General features: G+C 51.1%; 1 protein-coding gene across 3 annotated transcripts in view; it reads right to left on the bottom strand.

Annotated features, from left to right (window-relative positions):
- Positions 1 to 227: 227 nt before the first annotated feature.
- The window catches only part of SBK1 (SH3 domain binding kinase 1), a 58,093-nt gene continuing 44,143 nt past the window's right edge, over positions 228 to 14,177 (bottom strand). For all 3 annotated transcript variants that reach the window (XM_053277187.1, XM_053277189.1, XM_053277188.1), the window contains exons 2-4: positions 6,227 to 6,429; positions 5,291 to 5,493; positions 228 to 4,341 (exon numbers count right to left, since the gene is read on the bottom strand). In XM_053277187.1, the coding sequence (XP_053133162.1) occupies positions 3,553 to 4,341; positions 5,291 to 5,493; positions 6,227 to 6,429 (1,195 nt within the window). In that variant the 3' untranslated portion in view covers positions 228 to 3,552. The remainder of the gene's footprint in view (positions 4,342 to 5,290; positions 5,494 to 6,226; positions 6,430 to 14,177) is intronic.

The raw sequence follows: 14,177 nt of genomic DNA, 5'->3' as shown, positions 1-14,177 counted from the left end.
CGTATGTTTAAACACGAAAAAACCTCTTGTGAGGAAAGGGCGTCCAAAAGTGGACAGCCAACAGAAGGGGGGAAACAACCATGAACAAGAACAAGGATAATGGAAAACAGCTCACACACGCGTGCCCCCAGAGGCCCCCCGACCCTCCAACACCCCCCTTCCCCCTCAATTCCTCCCCCGCCCCCACAAAACACCTGAAAATTTAAGAAAAACAAAACGGGTCTAGATGTTCTTAATGCTTATCTACATTATTGCACAAAAGATCAAGGACAGTTTGGACCTAAGGCAAAAAGGAGAAATTGCGGCTAATACCTAAAATCTGTGCAACGCCTATTTCTAAAAAAAAGATCTAGTGTCGGCTGCACTCCCATGCACGAGGCCACGGGACACTGCCGAGAGGGAGGGGAGCAGAACGGCTGCGTTCTCCCCAGAAGACTCGAGACGCGGACTGTCACGACAGACGGATCAATAAGCGGAAACGGACATGTGAAGAGGTGCGCGAGACGGGGGATCTGTCGGGTCGCGCCAACCAAGGCCGGGATACGTGGTGCCCCCCGAAAAAGGAGGGCTAGGGCATCAGAGAAGGCAGTTAGTTGGTGTCCCTCACACTTCCCCTCCACCCCCACACCTCATAAGAATCCCGTTTGATGGTGATGCGGTCGGCAGGTTGTGCACGGTCAAACTCCGACACGTACAGACAACGGGGCTCGATGCGTTTGGCAAGGGTGTGCATGAATGTCAACACACCCTTGCCCCCCTCTCTCTCTCTCTCTCTCTCTCTCACACACACACACACACACACACACTCTCTCTCTCTCTCTCTCTCTCTCTCTCTCTCTCACACACACACACACACACACACACACACACACACACACACACACACACACTCTGTAAAGAACCAGCTCCCTTGTGGGGATGGATTACCACCTTCCTTTCTCCAGTTGGGAAAGGCGGGAAGGGAGAGAGGGCAGGCAGGCCGCCTCGTGTCGGCCTTATTTATTTATTTACGCTCTTTTTTAAAAAAATGCTTTTTTGTAAACTGCTGTTGCTTCAGAAATAGCATTATAGCCCTTTGTGCTGAAAGGATGGAGCCTTTAGGGAGGAGCTGGGTTCAACACAAACATACACAACACACGCACGCACACCCCTGGTGTCTCCACGGACTGGTATGGAGGAGAGATGACAGTGCTGCCCATGATTATGAAGGACATGAGTTGGGTTTCTCTGTCCATTTCCACATTCTCCTGTGCAGGGGCACGGAAGTGGAGAACAAGTGGGCAAAGGGACAAGACAGGACCAACTTGGCCTCACAAGATGGCCGCCTTCCTCTTGGTGAACGCCCCCCAAAGCAGCGGCGCTCAAGGGGTGACTGCTGATGCCTCACAGGAGAAGGGCCTTCCCACAGGTCAACGTGGATCAAGTCAACAGCGAAGGGAGGTCAGTAGTGGTCTAAGCCCTTGGTGACTGCTGGAGGGGGTCTCATTGGTACGAGCCTTTTGTGAGGGTAGAAAAATTCCTCACGGTGCCTCCTGAGCCCTGGTTTAATGGAAAGCGAACCTCTCTACATAATCTCTTCTGCCTGCAACTTGCCTCAAGGGCAGTAGCCCTGACTCTGGGGTGCGTGGCCTGGCTTTCTCACTATCGGGGCTGATGCTGTGCTCCCACTGGCCCGGATACCAGCGCCTTGACAGTTAACCAGCTGCCGGACTATCTTACCACCAGGACCCACTGTAGTTTATCAGCCCAGTTGGGCTGTCATACTGGGTTAGCTCTAAAAAAGGGCAGAACGGCTTTCCCTCACCCATACTCCCCACCCCCCGCAAGAGACAGTCCTTGTGGAGTGCCACAACCCCCAAGCGGGTCAAAAAAAGCAGATACAGTTGTATGAAATGAGCCCTTGGTGTCAGACCACTGAGAGTGCCCTTTAGGCAGAGGGTACCGCTTAGATTTTGGCTACCCAGGATGCTAACTCCTTAAACTTCGTCTGTTTTTTTCAGCCAGCCAGGACGGTCTGAGTCATGGGGCCCCCGCGGAACTAGTGCTCCCGCCAGAAGTTCCCCCTCACACACACACACACCACGCCATACAGGTTCTCTGTTATGACCAAAGTTCCCACACAAAATGGCTGCCTCTCGGCCCTCCTCGCAGCTAGGCCTGAGTGACCTGCCCTGTCATTCAGCCGCAGGAGCAAGCGGACGTCTCTCTTTCCTGAGGGATGATGGCCACACAGCAGACAGCGACAGCTGACCAGACAACCACAGAAGACACGGACACACACGTGCACACACACGACATGGGAGACACTTGCTACATCGGTGGCACCAATAGCTTCCCTGGCGGCAGCACTGAGGGATCCCAGCGCTCCTCTGGCCTTCAGCCGCACGGGGGTGGTACTACTCAGAAGCGCTACTACGCCACACTACCTTTCCCAAGGAAGAGAGGATGCCATTGGCCACTTCAGGCCAGCATTCCCCTTCCGCACTTCAGCACCTGCACCCAAACTATAGAGAGAAAAGGTATCCACAGGCCCGCATCCGGACTCCCCCCAATTTTAGCCAAATTATGTCCCCGCACCCTTCTAAACCCAGTAGCTAATGTGAACCATCCCAGAAGGTGGCCAGGCCACCTCAGCCCCACTGTACTATGAACACGGCCCAGAGTCCAACCCCACCCCACCCCACTGAAATCAGAGCGAGGGTCAACGCTAACCGGACATGAGGCCTCCCTGACGGTTTTGATCTCTCCCGGTGTTCTGAGGTCATTGGCCTCATCTCTGAGGAGTTGCCTCCGCGGCCAAGAGGTGCCAGGCACTTGAGCTGGGCACAGTCAACCAGGTGAGCCTTAGAGGCAACACTCAGCATCAAGCCCCACTTGCTGCCTTTGGAGGGATCCAAATGAACCAAGGAACCAGCGCTAGCCTCCGTGTCCAGCATCTGCCCTATATAGCCCAGTAAGCCCGCCAATCCTGCGAAGGAAGGAGACCCCATAAGGCTGCTCTGACCCACGTCTCTCTCCTTCAACCTCCCCAATGTATACCCCGCTTGTCATTATTATTATTTCTTGGCAATGGTTCCCCCTCCCTCCCCCTCAAAATAGAAACCATCCGAAATCTACTCCCACCCCCCCGCTGGCAAAAAGAAGGCCCAACTTTCTGGCAAGAGCAGTCCTTCCGGCCTTCAGAATTGCGGAGTGAGTTCGCCAAATGCCCCACCCACCCTTGTCACGCCGCGTTCCGTCGTCCCTGCCAGTGGCCAGCCAATCAAGTCCCTCAGCTCAGCTCCTGGCTCCCAGTCCCCGTGTGAGGAAGGTCTTCATCGAATGCATCAACACGATACCTACTGCATCCTTAGGGTTAACAGTGGAGTACAATGTGAATCGTCTTTGACGTCACGGTGTTTTGCTTTTTTTCTTTGAAAAACGAGGACCCCGGGCCCTTTCCAGAGAAAAGGATTCTCGGCACGCACCTCATCCTGGCGCAGGAGAGGACGCTGCAGTGCTGACGTCTCAATGGCAGGCTGTGAGGCACTGAGGGGGCCTGCCACGCCCTGGTCAGACGCAGATCTCGATGGCTGTGGCCAGCACCATTTGGCCCTTGCCTTTGTCCTGACGCCCGTCAGTTCTGTTCCCTCCCGCCGGGGAGGCAAGGCCGGAATCTGAGGCAGACAGCCGGGAGACGCTGCCTTCCGTCAGGATGGTCCTCTTGAGCGGAGTTGGGGTGCAGGAGCTGGGCGTCTCGTGGCGGTGAGGGCCGGCAGAGAGCTTGTCTCCGGTGTGCTTGCGGGAACGGTAAGAAGGACGGCGACGCACCTCCGACATCAGGTCGTATTTGATAAAGAAGAAGACCTCCTTCACGGGGCAACGTTTCTCCGGGTCGAGGGCCAGCAAGCGCTGGAACATGCGCAATGCATTGTCCGTAAAACGACGCCACTGAGAGGGCAAGCCCGCCAGGCGCCCCTTTTGCCACCTCACAAACTCCTCGAAGAAGGTGTCCGAGGCGGAGGCTGCCTCCCAGGGGAAGTTGCCCGTCAGCACGCAGAAAATGAGCACCCCAAAGGCCCAGACATCAATGCTGGTGTCCACGGTGAAGCCCTCCGCCCGGCCGGCTTGGCACACTTCGGGCGCTGTGTAGGGGATGGTCCCGCTGATGCGCTTCACCCGGCAGCCCACCTTGCGGGTCATGCCGAAGTCGGCCAGCTTGACGCGCCGGCAGTCGCGGTCAAAAAGGAGCACGTTTTCTGGCTTGATGTCCCGGTGAACTAGGTTTTTGCTGTGCATGTAGTCGAGCGCTAAACCCAGCTGCTGGACACAGCGTTTTACCATGTCCTCTGGTAGTCCCACCTGCAGGGGGAGATAAACACAATGAAGGAGGGTTCAGCCACTTGAGGAACCACACTCAATGTGCATGCGCAGTGGTCACTTGAGGGGGCCAAGTGGCAAAAAACCTTCTCTGCATCCTACAATGGTTGCCCTCGTGGGATGCCAGGCAGCGAGGACTTTTACTGGGCACTAAAGGAATTCTCCACCTTCTGCTCCACCCCCCACTCCCGCGCCCACCACCACCAGACACCAACGCCTAGAATTTCATCATCCACGGCTACTGGCCACTGTGTATGGGGATGATGGGAGTTGTAGTCCAACAACAGTTGGAGGGCCACAGTTTGAGACCCCTGGATGTGGCAACAGGAATTTTGGGCAGTCTCATTGGAAAAATGGGGGAACCTGATCACTAATCTTCATGAACCTGTTGTATGTTCAGTTGTCTGTTTGGTGGCATCTGGATGACCTTTTGGAGGTTCAGGAAACATTAAGGAACAATGTTTCCTGAAACTCCTCACCCCCACCCCTGTCACCAATTAAGCGCATCTGGAGATGTCCAGTTACGATTGCCGCCAGCTCGTTTAGTGGCAACTCGAACCAGGCCTTCTCTGTGGCTGCCCCGGAACTCTGGAATATGCTCCTTCTTGAAATAAGAGCATGTCCTTCTCTGCCTGCTTTTAGGAAGAACCTCAAGACCTACTGTTTTCCAGGCTTTTGACTGAAATTTTAAAAATGTTTAATGTTTGTACCTTTTGAGATTGTTTTTACTTGTTTTGTGAATCTTAACTGTTTTATATTGTTTTATATCCATTACTTTGTACACCACCTATAGAGGTCTATATCAGGCGGTATAAATATGTGATAGATGGATGGATGGATAAATAGATGGATAAGAAACCTTTGCATTCCTTACAGAATGGAGACCGAGGGGCCTAAACAGCTGAAGAGGATCCAATTACGGACTGGTTACCTGTGGAGGAATGATGTCGAAGAGGTCTCCGCCAGGGGCATATTCCTGGGCAAAGACATAGCAGTCCTCTGTCTCAAAGACCACGTCAAAGACCTTGATGATGAAGGGGCTGGAGGAAAGCGTATTGGTGATACTGAACTCTCTCAGGAAGTTCTTCAGCTTGGTCTTGTTCTTGTTGACAAACTTCAGCGCCATCTTGGTGCCTGTGAACAGGGTGTGGAAGGGAAGAGAATACTGAGACAGTCCGAGAGACTACAACCTTGAAGTTGGAGTGATGGTGGCAACCAGAATACGATTTGTGGTAGATTCCATTCATGTTTTGTTTTCTAAAAATACATTAGGATGTTTAGCATACCTAAATATCCATCCATCCATCCATCCATCCACCCCTCCATTTCTATGCCACCATTTTTCCTAAATCATGGCAGCTTACAGAACAGAGTAAAGCAGAATCTCTAAAACTGCAGAAAAATAAAAACAATCACAAAGAAATAAACAGCATTAGGGGAAGTCCTGCTGAAATAGAAAGATCAACTTTCATCAGTCAATAGACAGTAATAAAATTCTTATCTATCTAACAGGCATACATTTGTAGGATAATATGGAAACGTGGATCTAAAACCTGACACGTTGGCACGTCAAAAAAAGAGCAACTGCAAGAGAGGAGGCATGCCTTCATCTCTTGCCTATAGGCTTCCCAGAGGGAGCTGGTGGGCCAGTGTGGGAAACAGGATGCTGGACTAGAAGGGCCTTGGGCCTGACCCAGCAGGACAATTCTTATGTTTTTAAATCAAATCCCATCTGTGAGGGATAATGCTAATGGAAGGGAGCAAAATGAAACAATATTGCGGAGGACCAGATGCAGACTCAGGAGATCTGTAGACCCAGGAGACCAACAGGAGACCTTCCACCAACAGGAGACACTGCTGAGCTCACCTGTGCTCTTGTGGGAGACAAGATCCACCTTGCCATACGTTCCCTTGCCCAGCTCTCGGATGAGGTCATAGTGTTTGTTGATGTCCGTGCCCGAGAGTGTCCGGATAGCCAGCGACTGCATGTCCTCGGTGATGAGGGGCACCCCACAGCAGGCCAGCTTGCGTGATGGCTCCTGATCAATGGAGCCCGCACTCATTGTCACGCTGAAAGAGGGAGAGCCATTGTCAGACATCAACTTTTCTGATAACCCATCTCCAGTGAAGGGTGGAGCAGAATTTCACATTTCAAAGTGGGCCGCTTTTCAAATTCCAAATGCAAAGCATCAGGGTTGGAAAATTTCAGTTTTATGACTGGGATCCTGCTAGATAGACCAATGGTCTGACTTCGTAGATGGCAGCTTTCTATGTAGAATTGGGGATGGCACCATAGTTCAGTGATAGAGCATCTGCTTTGCATGACTAAGGTCCCAGGTTCAATCCCTGGCAGCATAGGAACATAGGAAGCTGCCATATACTGAGTCAGACCCTTGGTCCATCTAGCTCAGTATTGTCTACCCAGACTGGCAGCAGCTTCTCCAAGGTTGCAGGCAGGAGTCTCTCTCAGCCCTGTCATGGAGGCAGAGCTGGGAAAGACTCCTTCCTGAAACCCTGGAGAAGCTGCTACCAGTCTGGGTAGACAATACTGAGCTAGATGGACCAAGGGTCTGACTCAGTATATGGCAGCTTCCTATTTTCCTCAGTAGTCAGGCACCAATGCAAAGAGAGTGGGGGATATACGGCTTGTGGGAACAGAGGAGCAAGAAAATCATGGCGTTCTCAAAAACGAAAGGCATCATTAACCACTGCTGCCTTTGCAGGAAGCCGCCCAAGAGCCCCATCCATCTCCCTGCCCTGGATACGTCAGTCCAGGCCACAGCGCCTGGCAGAGCTCTCTGTGATACCGTCACTCATGGAAGAACAGCGCTGGGTCCTTGCCGCGCTCCCTGCTCCTTAGCTTTGCCACAGCCCTCTGCAAAGCACAACCAAGGCCCAGTATTATTATTATTATTAGTAGTAGTAGTAGTAGTGCACGGTTGGGCCCAAGCTGAGCAAGGATAAAAACCCATATTAATCACACAGCGCCTCCCCTGGATGGAAATGGAACTGCATTACCCACTCTACAATATCTGTCTTGAAATGTGGTCATCAGGACTGCGCCTAGTATTCCCAATGCGACCACACCACTGATTTGTAGAGACAGGCATTACGACCCCTGGCAGTATTGTATGGTAATTATTTAAGAGAATGCCTTCTCTGTCACTGAAATGACACCTACTGAAATAATCTGGGGAGGTCTGTCTGCAGCTGCCACCAGCTCGTCTGGTGGCTACCCAGGGACGGGCCTTCTCCATTGCCACCCTGAGGTTTTCAGATGCGCTCCCTGTTGAAATCAGAGCCTCCCCATCTCTGACAGCTTTTTAAAAGGTCTGTTAAGACACATTTATTCACCCAGGCTTTTAATTAGATCTATGGAGTCTATCATTGTTTTAAATGGTTTTTAAGTTTTCATCTTTTAACTTTGGTTTTTAAACTGCGGGGTTTTATGGTAAACTGCCAGAGACGTGCGTTTTAGGCGGTATAGAAATATGCTAAAGAAAGGAAGAGAATAAGAGAATAAGAAAGAAAGAGGAGGGGAGGGGAGAGAAGAGGAGGAAGGAAAGAAAGAAAGAAAGAAAGAAAGAAAGAAAGAAAGAAAGAAGTTCCCCCATCCTCGCTAGTCTCTTATTCCTTTCCATGAATTACTCACAGAGGACCGCGTGCCCAGAACACTTCTCAGCAACTCATTCTCTTGATTCATTATTATTCTTACTTTTCTTCCTCCAGCCCAGACTCAAATTGCTGTGTTGAGCCATTTCTCATTGACTAACGAATCATCCGCCCCCTCCATCCTCCTTCTGTGCCCGCGGCAGGTATTTTTAGGCTGCGTCTCCTTCTGGTTGCAACCTCTTCTCTCCTCAAAGGTCGTGCTATTTCCCGGTCTCGTTTTCCCACTTTGCAGGGCGGGCCACCTCACACCCCAGAGGGCTCTCCTCGGGCTCATAATCCAGAGTTCACCCTCCCTTCCCAGCTTTTCCCACTCTTGCATCTCCACTGCAACAGGAACAGGGGTAACGGGTGTCCCCCCCCAAAAAAAAATCCTGCTCCCCCATCCACCAGACTGGAACGTCACAGCACACAATACAGGCTTAGAATATGATAGTCCTATCGCCTGAATTAGTGAATTTTAAAAGTCTCTGGCTGAAGAAGCTTCATGCATTCCTCCACCCCAGAACAAGCAGCAGAAGCTAGTGCAGCCAAGCAGGGAGGAGACTCCTCCAGCCTCCCAGGAGCCCAGCCAACCCCTTCACTTCCTCCCTGGACAGGAAGTGGGCTGCGTGAGGCCATGTGCACAAGGGGGTGCAAGGACATAGCCCCGTCAGATGGCCTGTCTGCTCTCTCTCCACCCCAGTTTGTCCTGCCATGCGGTCTTGGACAGGAAGAGAAAAACAGCCTGGAAATCAGACTGGAAAGTAGAGCCTAATCCAAGAAGGCAATCTCTTCTAAGAGGGATCTGGCCCATGTTCCGAATAAATTTGGAAACATCAAGCAAGCGTCATCAATAAGGTGAATAAACCAGAGGTGCACCTAGGTAATGTTGGAGCCTGGACCTAAAAGCCTTTTGAGCCCCCCTCCCCCCCCGAAGGAGCCCCCCCCACTGCAAGTTAAGCATCATCACCCTATGCGTGCGGGCACACACACACACACACACACACACACCATGACACACGCAGTATGTTTAACCCATGGGTTAGTGAGGGCACAAGCAGCAACTGGACTCACAAGAATGTAAGAATATAAAACAGGCACAGTTATGCAACTGGCCAGAACCTCAGGGGTATACTCGTGAATCAAATGGCCCGTAACCCAAAATCTGGCTTTAAAAAACCAAATCTGGCCACAGAGCTATGCATTGACAGAATTCTTTCGGCCTGCAACTTAACATATTCTCATCCCCGCTCTGTCTCGAAAGCACCTGGCACAAGTCATAATCACACGAGGCTGCCCGGCGCAGTGCAGACCAGCGGCGACCACACCACCGAGGACAGATTTGGGGGCCCCTAGGAGGTGTGGAGGCACCGGACGTCGGCCCCGAAGTCCAGGGCTAAGAACGCCACTGAAATAAACGAATATATTAATTGATTTGCCTCTATAGGTGTTTAAGGTCTAGCAAAATCCTCGCTCCCCTAATCACAGTCTTTGCCACCCCTCTGCTCCCCCAACCTGGTTGTTCCCATGACCCCTGGCTATTGGCCACTATGGCTGGGGATTGTGGGAGTTGTAGTCCAAGAGCAGCTGGGGGGGGCCTAAGTTGAGCAGGCCTGTTCTAGAGCCTCCCCATCTCCAGAGCCTTGGTGTTTTGTTTCTTACTGTGGCCACTCACATCAGTTTCGGAGGATGAATACAACTGAAGGAAGTCCGGGCGGCTGTGCGGCTGGGGGAGTCAGTCATGTGACTTGCCGGGGGGGGCCAAGGCAGTGGGCCCCCAAACAACTGTCTCCCCTCCCGCCCGCCCCCGCCCAGACTCTGTCCCTATGACTTCTAAATCCCCTCTTATGACTTTATGGACTACAGAGGTCCTAGACTTTATAGAGTGACTTGACAGAGCACAGAGGCTGAACCCCCTTGTCTCTGCCACTTCTGGAATGAAACGGAAACAAAGCGCTATTATATTAAAGAAAAATGCCTCTGGGAATGTACAGAGTGCCTTTCCCTAGAACTGCAGCCTAGAACCACACACTTTGAATTATAGAGGGAAGATTCGATTCCTATGCGGCTGCCCTGGGTCTCGATGCGAGCAGCACAACTGGATGATTTATTTCCTCGCATGGGGAAGCGGCACGCTTTCTGCTCGCTTCTGCCCCTGGAGCCCTGGGTGTATCAGCTCTGCCAATAAGTAAGTGGCAACTCATTAGCAGTGGCTCATTGAGAAGCCTGGAGGCCACGTGGTCTGGCTGGTACCCTTGGGCACCGAGCAGGAGAGCCGGAATATCCGTTACAAGGTCCAGCCAGCATTGGGGGCGGGGGGTGGTACGGGAAATACAGTGCGGACCTGCCCCGTTATTAAATGGGGCAAAGAAAATAAAATACAGAATTAACACAGACATCAACATAATTAGCAGGCCAATGGGTGGGCAGGGGAAAGGCCGGATTCTGGCAAGGGAGGGGGGCATGGTTGCCATCAGGCAGCACTCTCCGCCTCTGGGTGCGAAAGGCCAATTAAGATGTGCAGAAACAGCATCCGGAACACCCTGCCTGGGCCCTTCCTCGGGGCAATTAGGAGGGCAGCTGCAAGGTAGACAGATCATGCCTCCTGCCACAGCCAACAGAGCACATCTCCGAGACAGATCTGGCCTCTGACCTGGAGGTGAGCATCTCACAGAAAGAGGGTGAGCACACTGGCCGAGACTCTCAGTCCCAAAGAAATGAAATTTCCAGGGAATTTAGGACTGGCAAAAGGGAAGTACTTTTCCATGCAGCACAGAATTAACCTGTGGAATTCTCTGCCACAGGATGTGGCGATGGCCACCAGCCTGGATGGCTTTAAGAGGGGCTTAGGGAGAGGGCTGCACAAGTCGGACCCTCCGGTGGTTTTTTGGACTACAACTCCCAGCCTCCCCAGCCACAGTAGTCCATAGTCAGGGACGATGGGAGTTGTAGTCCAACATATGCAGAAGGGCCAAATTCATGCAGACCTGGCACTACTATGGAGAAAGCGGATAGGCAGATAGTTTTCTCCCTCTCTCACAAGACTAGAACCAGGGGTCGTCCCATGAAACTGATGTCATTAATCTGTGGAATTCTCTGCTGCAGGATGTGGTGATGGACACTAACTTGGATGGCTTTGACTTAGACAAATCCATGGAGGACAGGTCTATCAGTGGCTACTAGTCTGGATGGCTATAGGCCACCTCCAGCCTCAGAGGCACGATGCCTCTCAATACCAGTTGCAGGGGAGCAACGGCAGGAGAGAGAGAGGGCATGCACATACGTCTTGCCTGTGGGCTTCTCCGAGGCAGGTCACTGGACTTCATGGTCCTTGGGCCTGATCCAGCAGGGCTGTTCTTATGAAAGGCCCCTAGATCAATAGAAGCTGCAAGCAGATTTGAAGATGCCCGTAGCTTGGCCACAGTCCAATAGGCAGGCCATTCATGCCTGCTTTAATCCCCTCAATGACGTTGTGAGGCGGATTAGGCTGAGAGACGGCAGCTGTCCCAAGGTCACCTACTGAGCGAGGATTTGAACTCAGGTCCCTCCATTCCGAGACAACACTCTAACCACACTCAGGCTTTTAATTGATATTGTTTTGACTGTTTTAATGTTGCTTTTAGAATATTGTTTTGAAATTTTAAATTGTTGTGTTTTAAATTTCTTGTTTTGGTTTGGTTTTTAACTAATATTTTACTTTTGTTTTTATTTTGTTGTAAACTGCCCAGAGACGTAAGTTTGGGGCAGTATAAAAATATGTTAAACAAACAAACAAACAAACAAACAAACAAACAAACACGATTCATCATTTTGTGCGATGGCCAGGGCAAAGAGAGCACCTTTACTGCAGTCTAAGTTGTCCTTTGGTTAATGAAGACCATTTTCCAAATGTTGTTCTCACTGCACTGGACTTAAAAAAACAAGAGTACCTCTGAGCACGCATGGAGTATCTTTCTCTCTCCCGCGAGGAATCCCAGCTGGCCCACACTCATGGAGACTGTAAGCATCTTCCTAGAGTCCTCTCTGGAAAGCATATGCTTCTGTAACCCACTGGGCAAAGTTCCCATGATGGATAGACCCTGCAGGCATCCCGGTGCTCAAGCTGTCCACTCCTGGCTCTCTGCACTGGGATGATTTCACCCAACCAACTGGGATGATTTCCTCCGGGCTTTACAGCCAGCTGCTCAAGAAGCCATTCTATGAATCAAATGTAATGTGATTGGGTTTTACTTGTCCCCTGACCAAATTTTGGCTGGCCAGAGTGGCATCCTTCTGTATCAGGGAGCTCTGTTCAATTCTTTGGTACCAGAGCATGATCTAAGGGCACATGATAGGTCACCTTGCTGGACCTAAGCAGGTCAGGGTGTGGTCAGTGTCTGGATGGGAGGCCCGTGTATGCCACCTTTGGGGTAGCTCAGTGTTCGAACACCTGCTTTGCAGGCAGAAAGTCCCCCAGTTCAAACCCTGGCAGCATCTCCAGGGAGGGCTGGGAAAGACCTTTTCCTGGAACTTTGGAAAAAGCTGCTGCCAGTCAGTGTAGACAATGCTGAAGTATGTGGAGCAAGGATCTGACTCAGCGGCAGGCAGCTTCCTGTTTGTGGAGACGGGGCCTAGCTCAGTGAAAGAAGAGCATCGGCTTTGCGTGCAGAAGGTCCCAGGTTCAACCCCTGGCAGCATATCCAGGTACGGCTGGGAGAGACCCCTGGCTGAAATCTTGGAGAGACGCTGCCAGTCAGTGTAGGCAATACTGTCTAAAACAGTTTGAAATAGTAAAACAGTTTTACAGTTTTAATATTTTTAACTTGTTTTAAAGTTTTAAATGGTTTTAATGTGTACATTTTGTTTTGATGGTGTTTTTATTGTGAACCCCGCCCCCCAGAGACTTAAGTTTTGGGCAGTATAGAAATGTGTTAAACCAACCAACCAACCAACCAACCAACAAAATATTGTAGAGCTGAAAAGCTTGGGCCCAGGGTATTCAAGAGAGCACCTTCTTCTTCATGAACCCTGCCGACTCTTAAGATCCGGCTGCGGCTATCACCGGCCCGTTGGGTGGCCACCCATAACCGGGCCTTCTCTAGGGTTGCCCTGAGCTCCGGAACACACTTCCCAATTAAATCAGAACCTCTTCATCTACGGTGGATTTTAATCAACTTTTTAAAACGTCTCTTTTGTATCAGGCTTTTCGTTTAGAATATTTAAAAGTTTTATTGACTGTTGTTATAATTTGTTGTATATGATTTAAGGTTTTTGTTGTTGTTGTGTTTTAATGTGTAAACCGCCCAGAGATTTTATACAGGGCGGGGGGTATTTACATGTGATTGATCGATAGATCAATTACATATATGAGAACGGCAAGATATTTTCCTAAGGGGATGGGGGCCGCTCTGGGAAGAGCATCTAGGTTCCAAGTTCCCTCCCTGGCAGCATCTCCAGGACTGGGCTGAGAGAGACTCTTGCCTGCAGCCTTGGAGACGCCGCTGCCAGTCCGGGTAGACAATACTGAGCTATGTTCTGACTCGGTAGACAGCAGCTTCCTATGTTCCAAAGAGAACATGACTGATGGTGTATGTCACTGGCTAAGAGGTACAGCTGGGACATTCCCCCGTTTAGATCTTGCCTTTTAAAGTAAGGACTCACTAACTTTAGGCAAGTCGACTCACCCTTCCCCTGCCTGCAATATGGGAACACTGTCCTACCTCCCAGGGTTGTTGTAAAAATCACAACAGAATATATCTGGAGCGTAGCAGATCCACAAACGCACCCTCTACTTGCTGAATGCCTTCAGCCAAGCCAGCTCAGAAAGCAGAACACAAATGGCTAAGCCATGAGCGTTGCAAGGAGTCGCCGAGAGATGGGTGCTCTGGCAGCCTCCGCGTCAGATGAGCAAGAGGAGAGGACGCTGTGGTCAATTAGCCGATTAGGGATGCGGGAGGATCAAAATCGCTCACCAGCTCCTCATTACGGAACCATAGCAACCCTGTTGCTATTAGAGTGCGGGCAGCCACCTTGGCGGAGCAGAGGAGAGCTGGTCTTGTGGTAGCAAACCTGACTTGTCCCCTTAGCTAAGCAGGGTCTGCCCTGGTTGCATTTGAATGGGAGACCACATGTGGGCACTGTAAGACAGGGATCCTCCATGTTGGGCCCCCAGATGTTCTTGGACTTCA

Source organism: Hemicordylus capensis, chromosome 13 (assembly GCF_027244095.1).
Source record: "Hemicordylus capensis ecotype Gifberg chromosome 13, rHemCap1.1.pri, whole genome shotgun sequence".
NCBI lineage: Eukaryota > Metazoa > Chordata > Lepidosauria > Squamata > Cordylidae > Hemicordylus > Hemicordylus capensis.
This window is presented reverse-complemented; position numbering and strand designations above follow the sequence as displayed.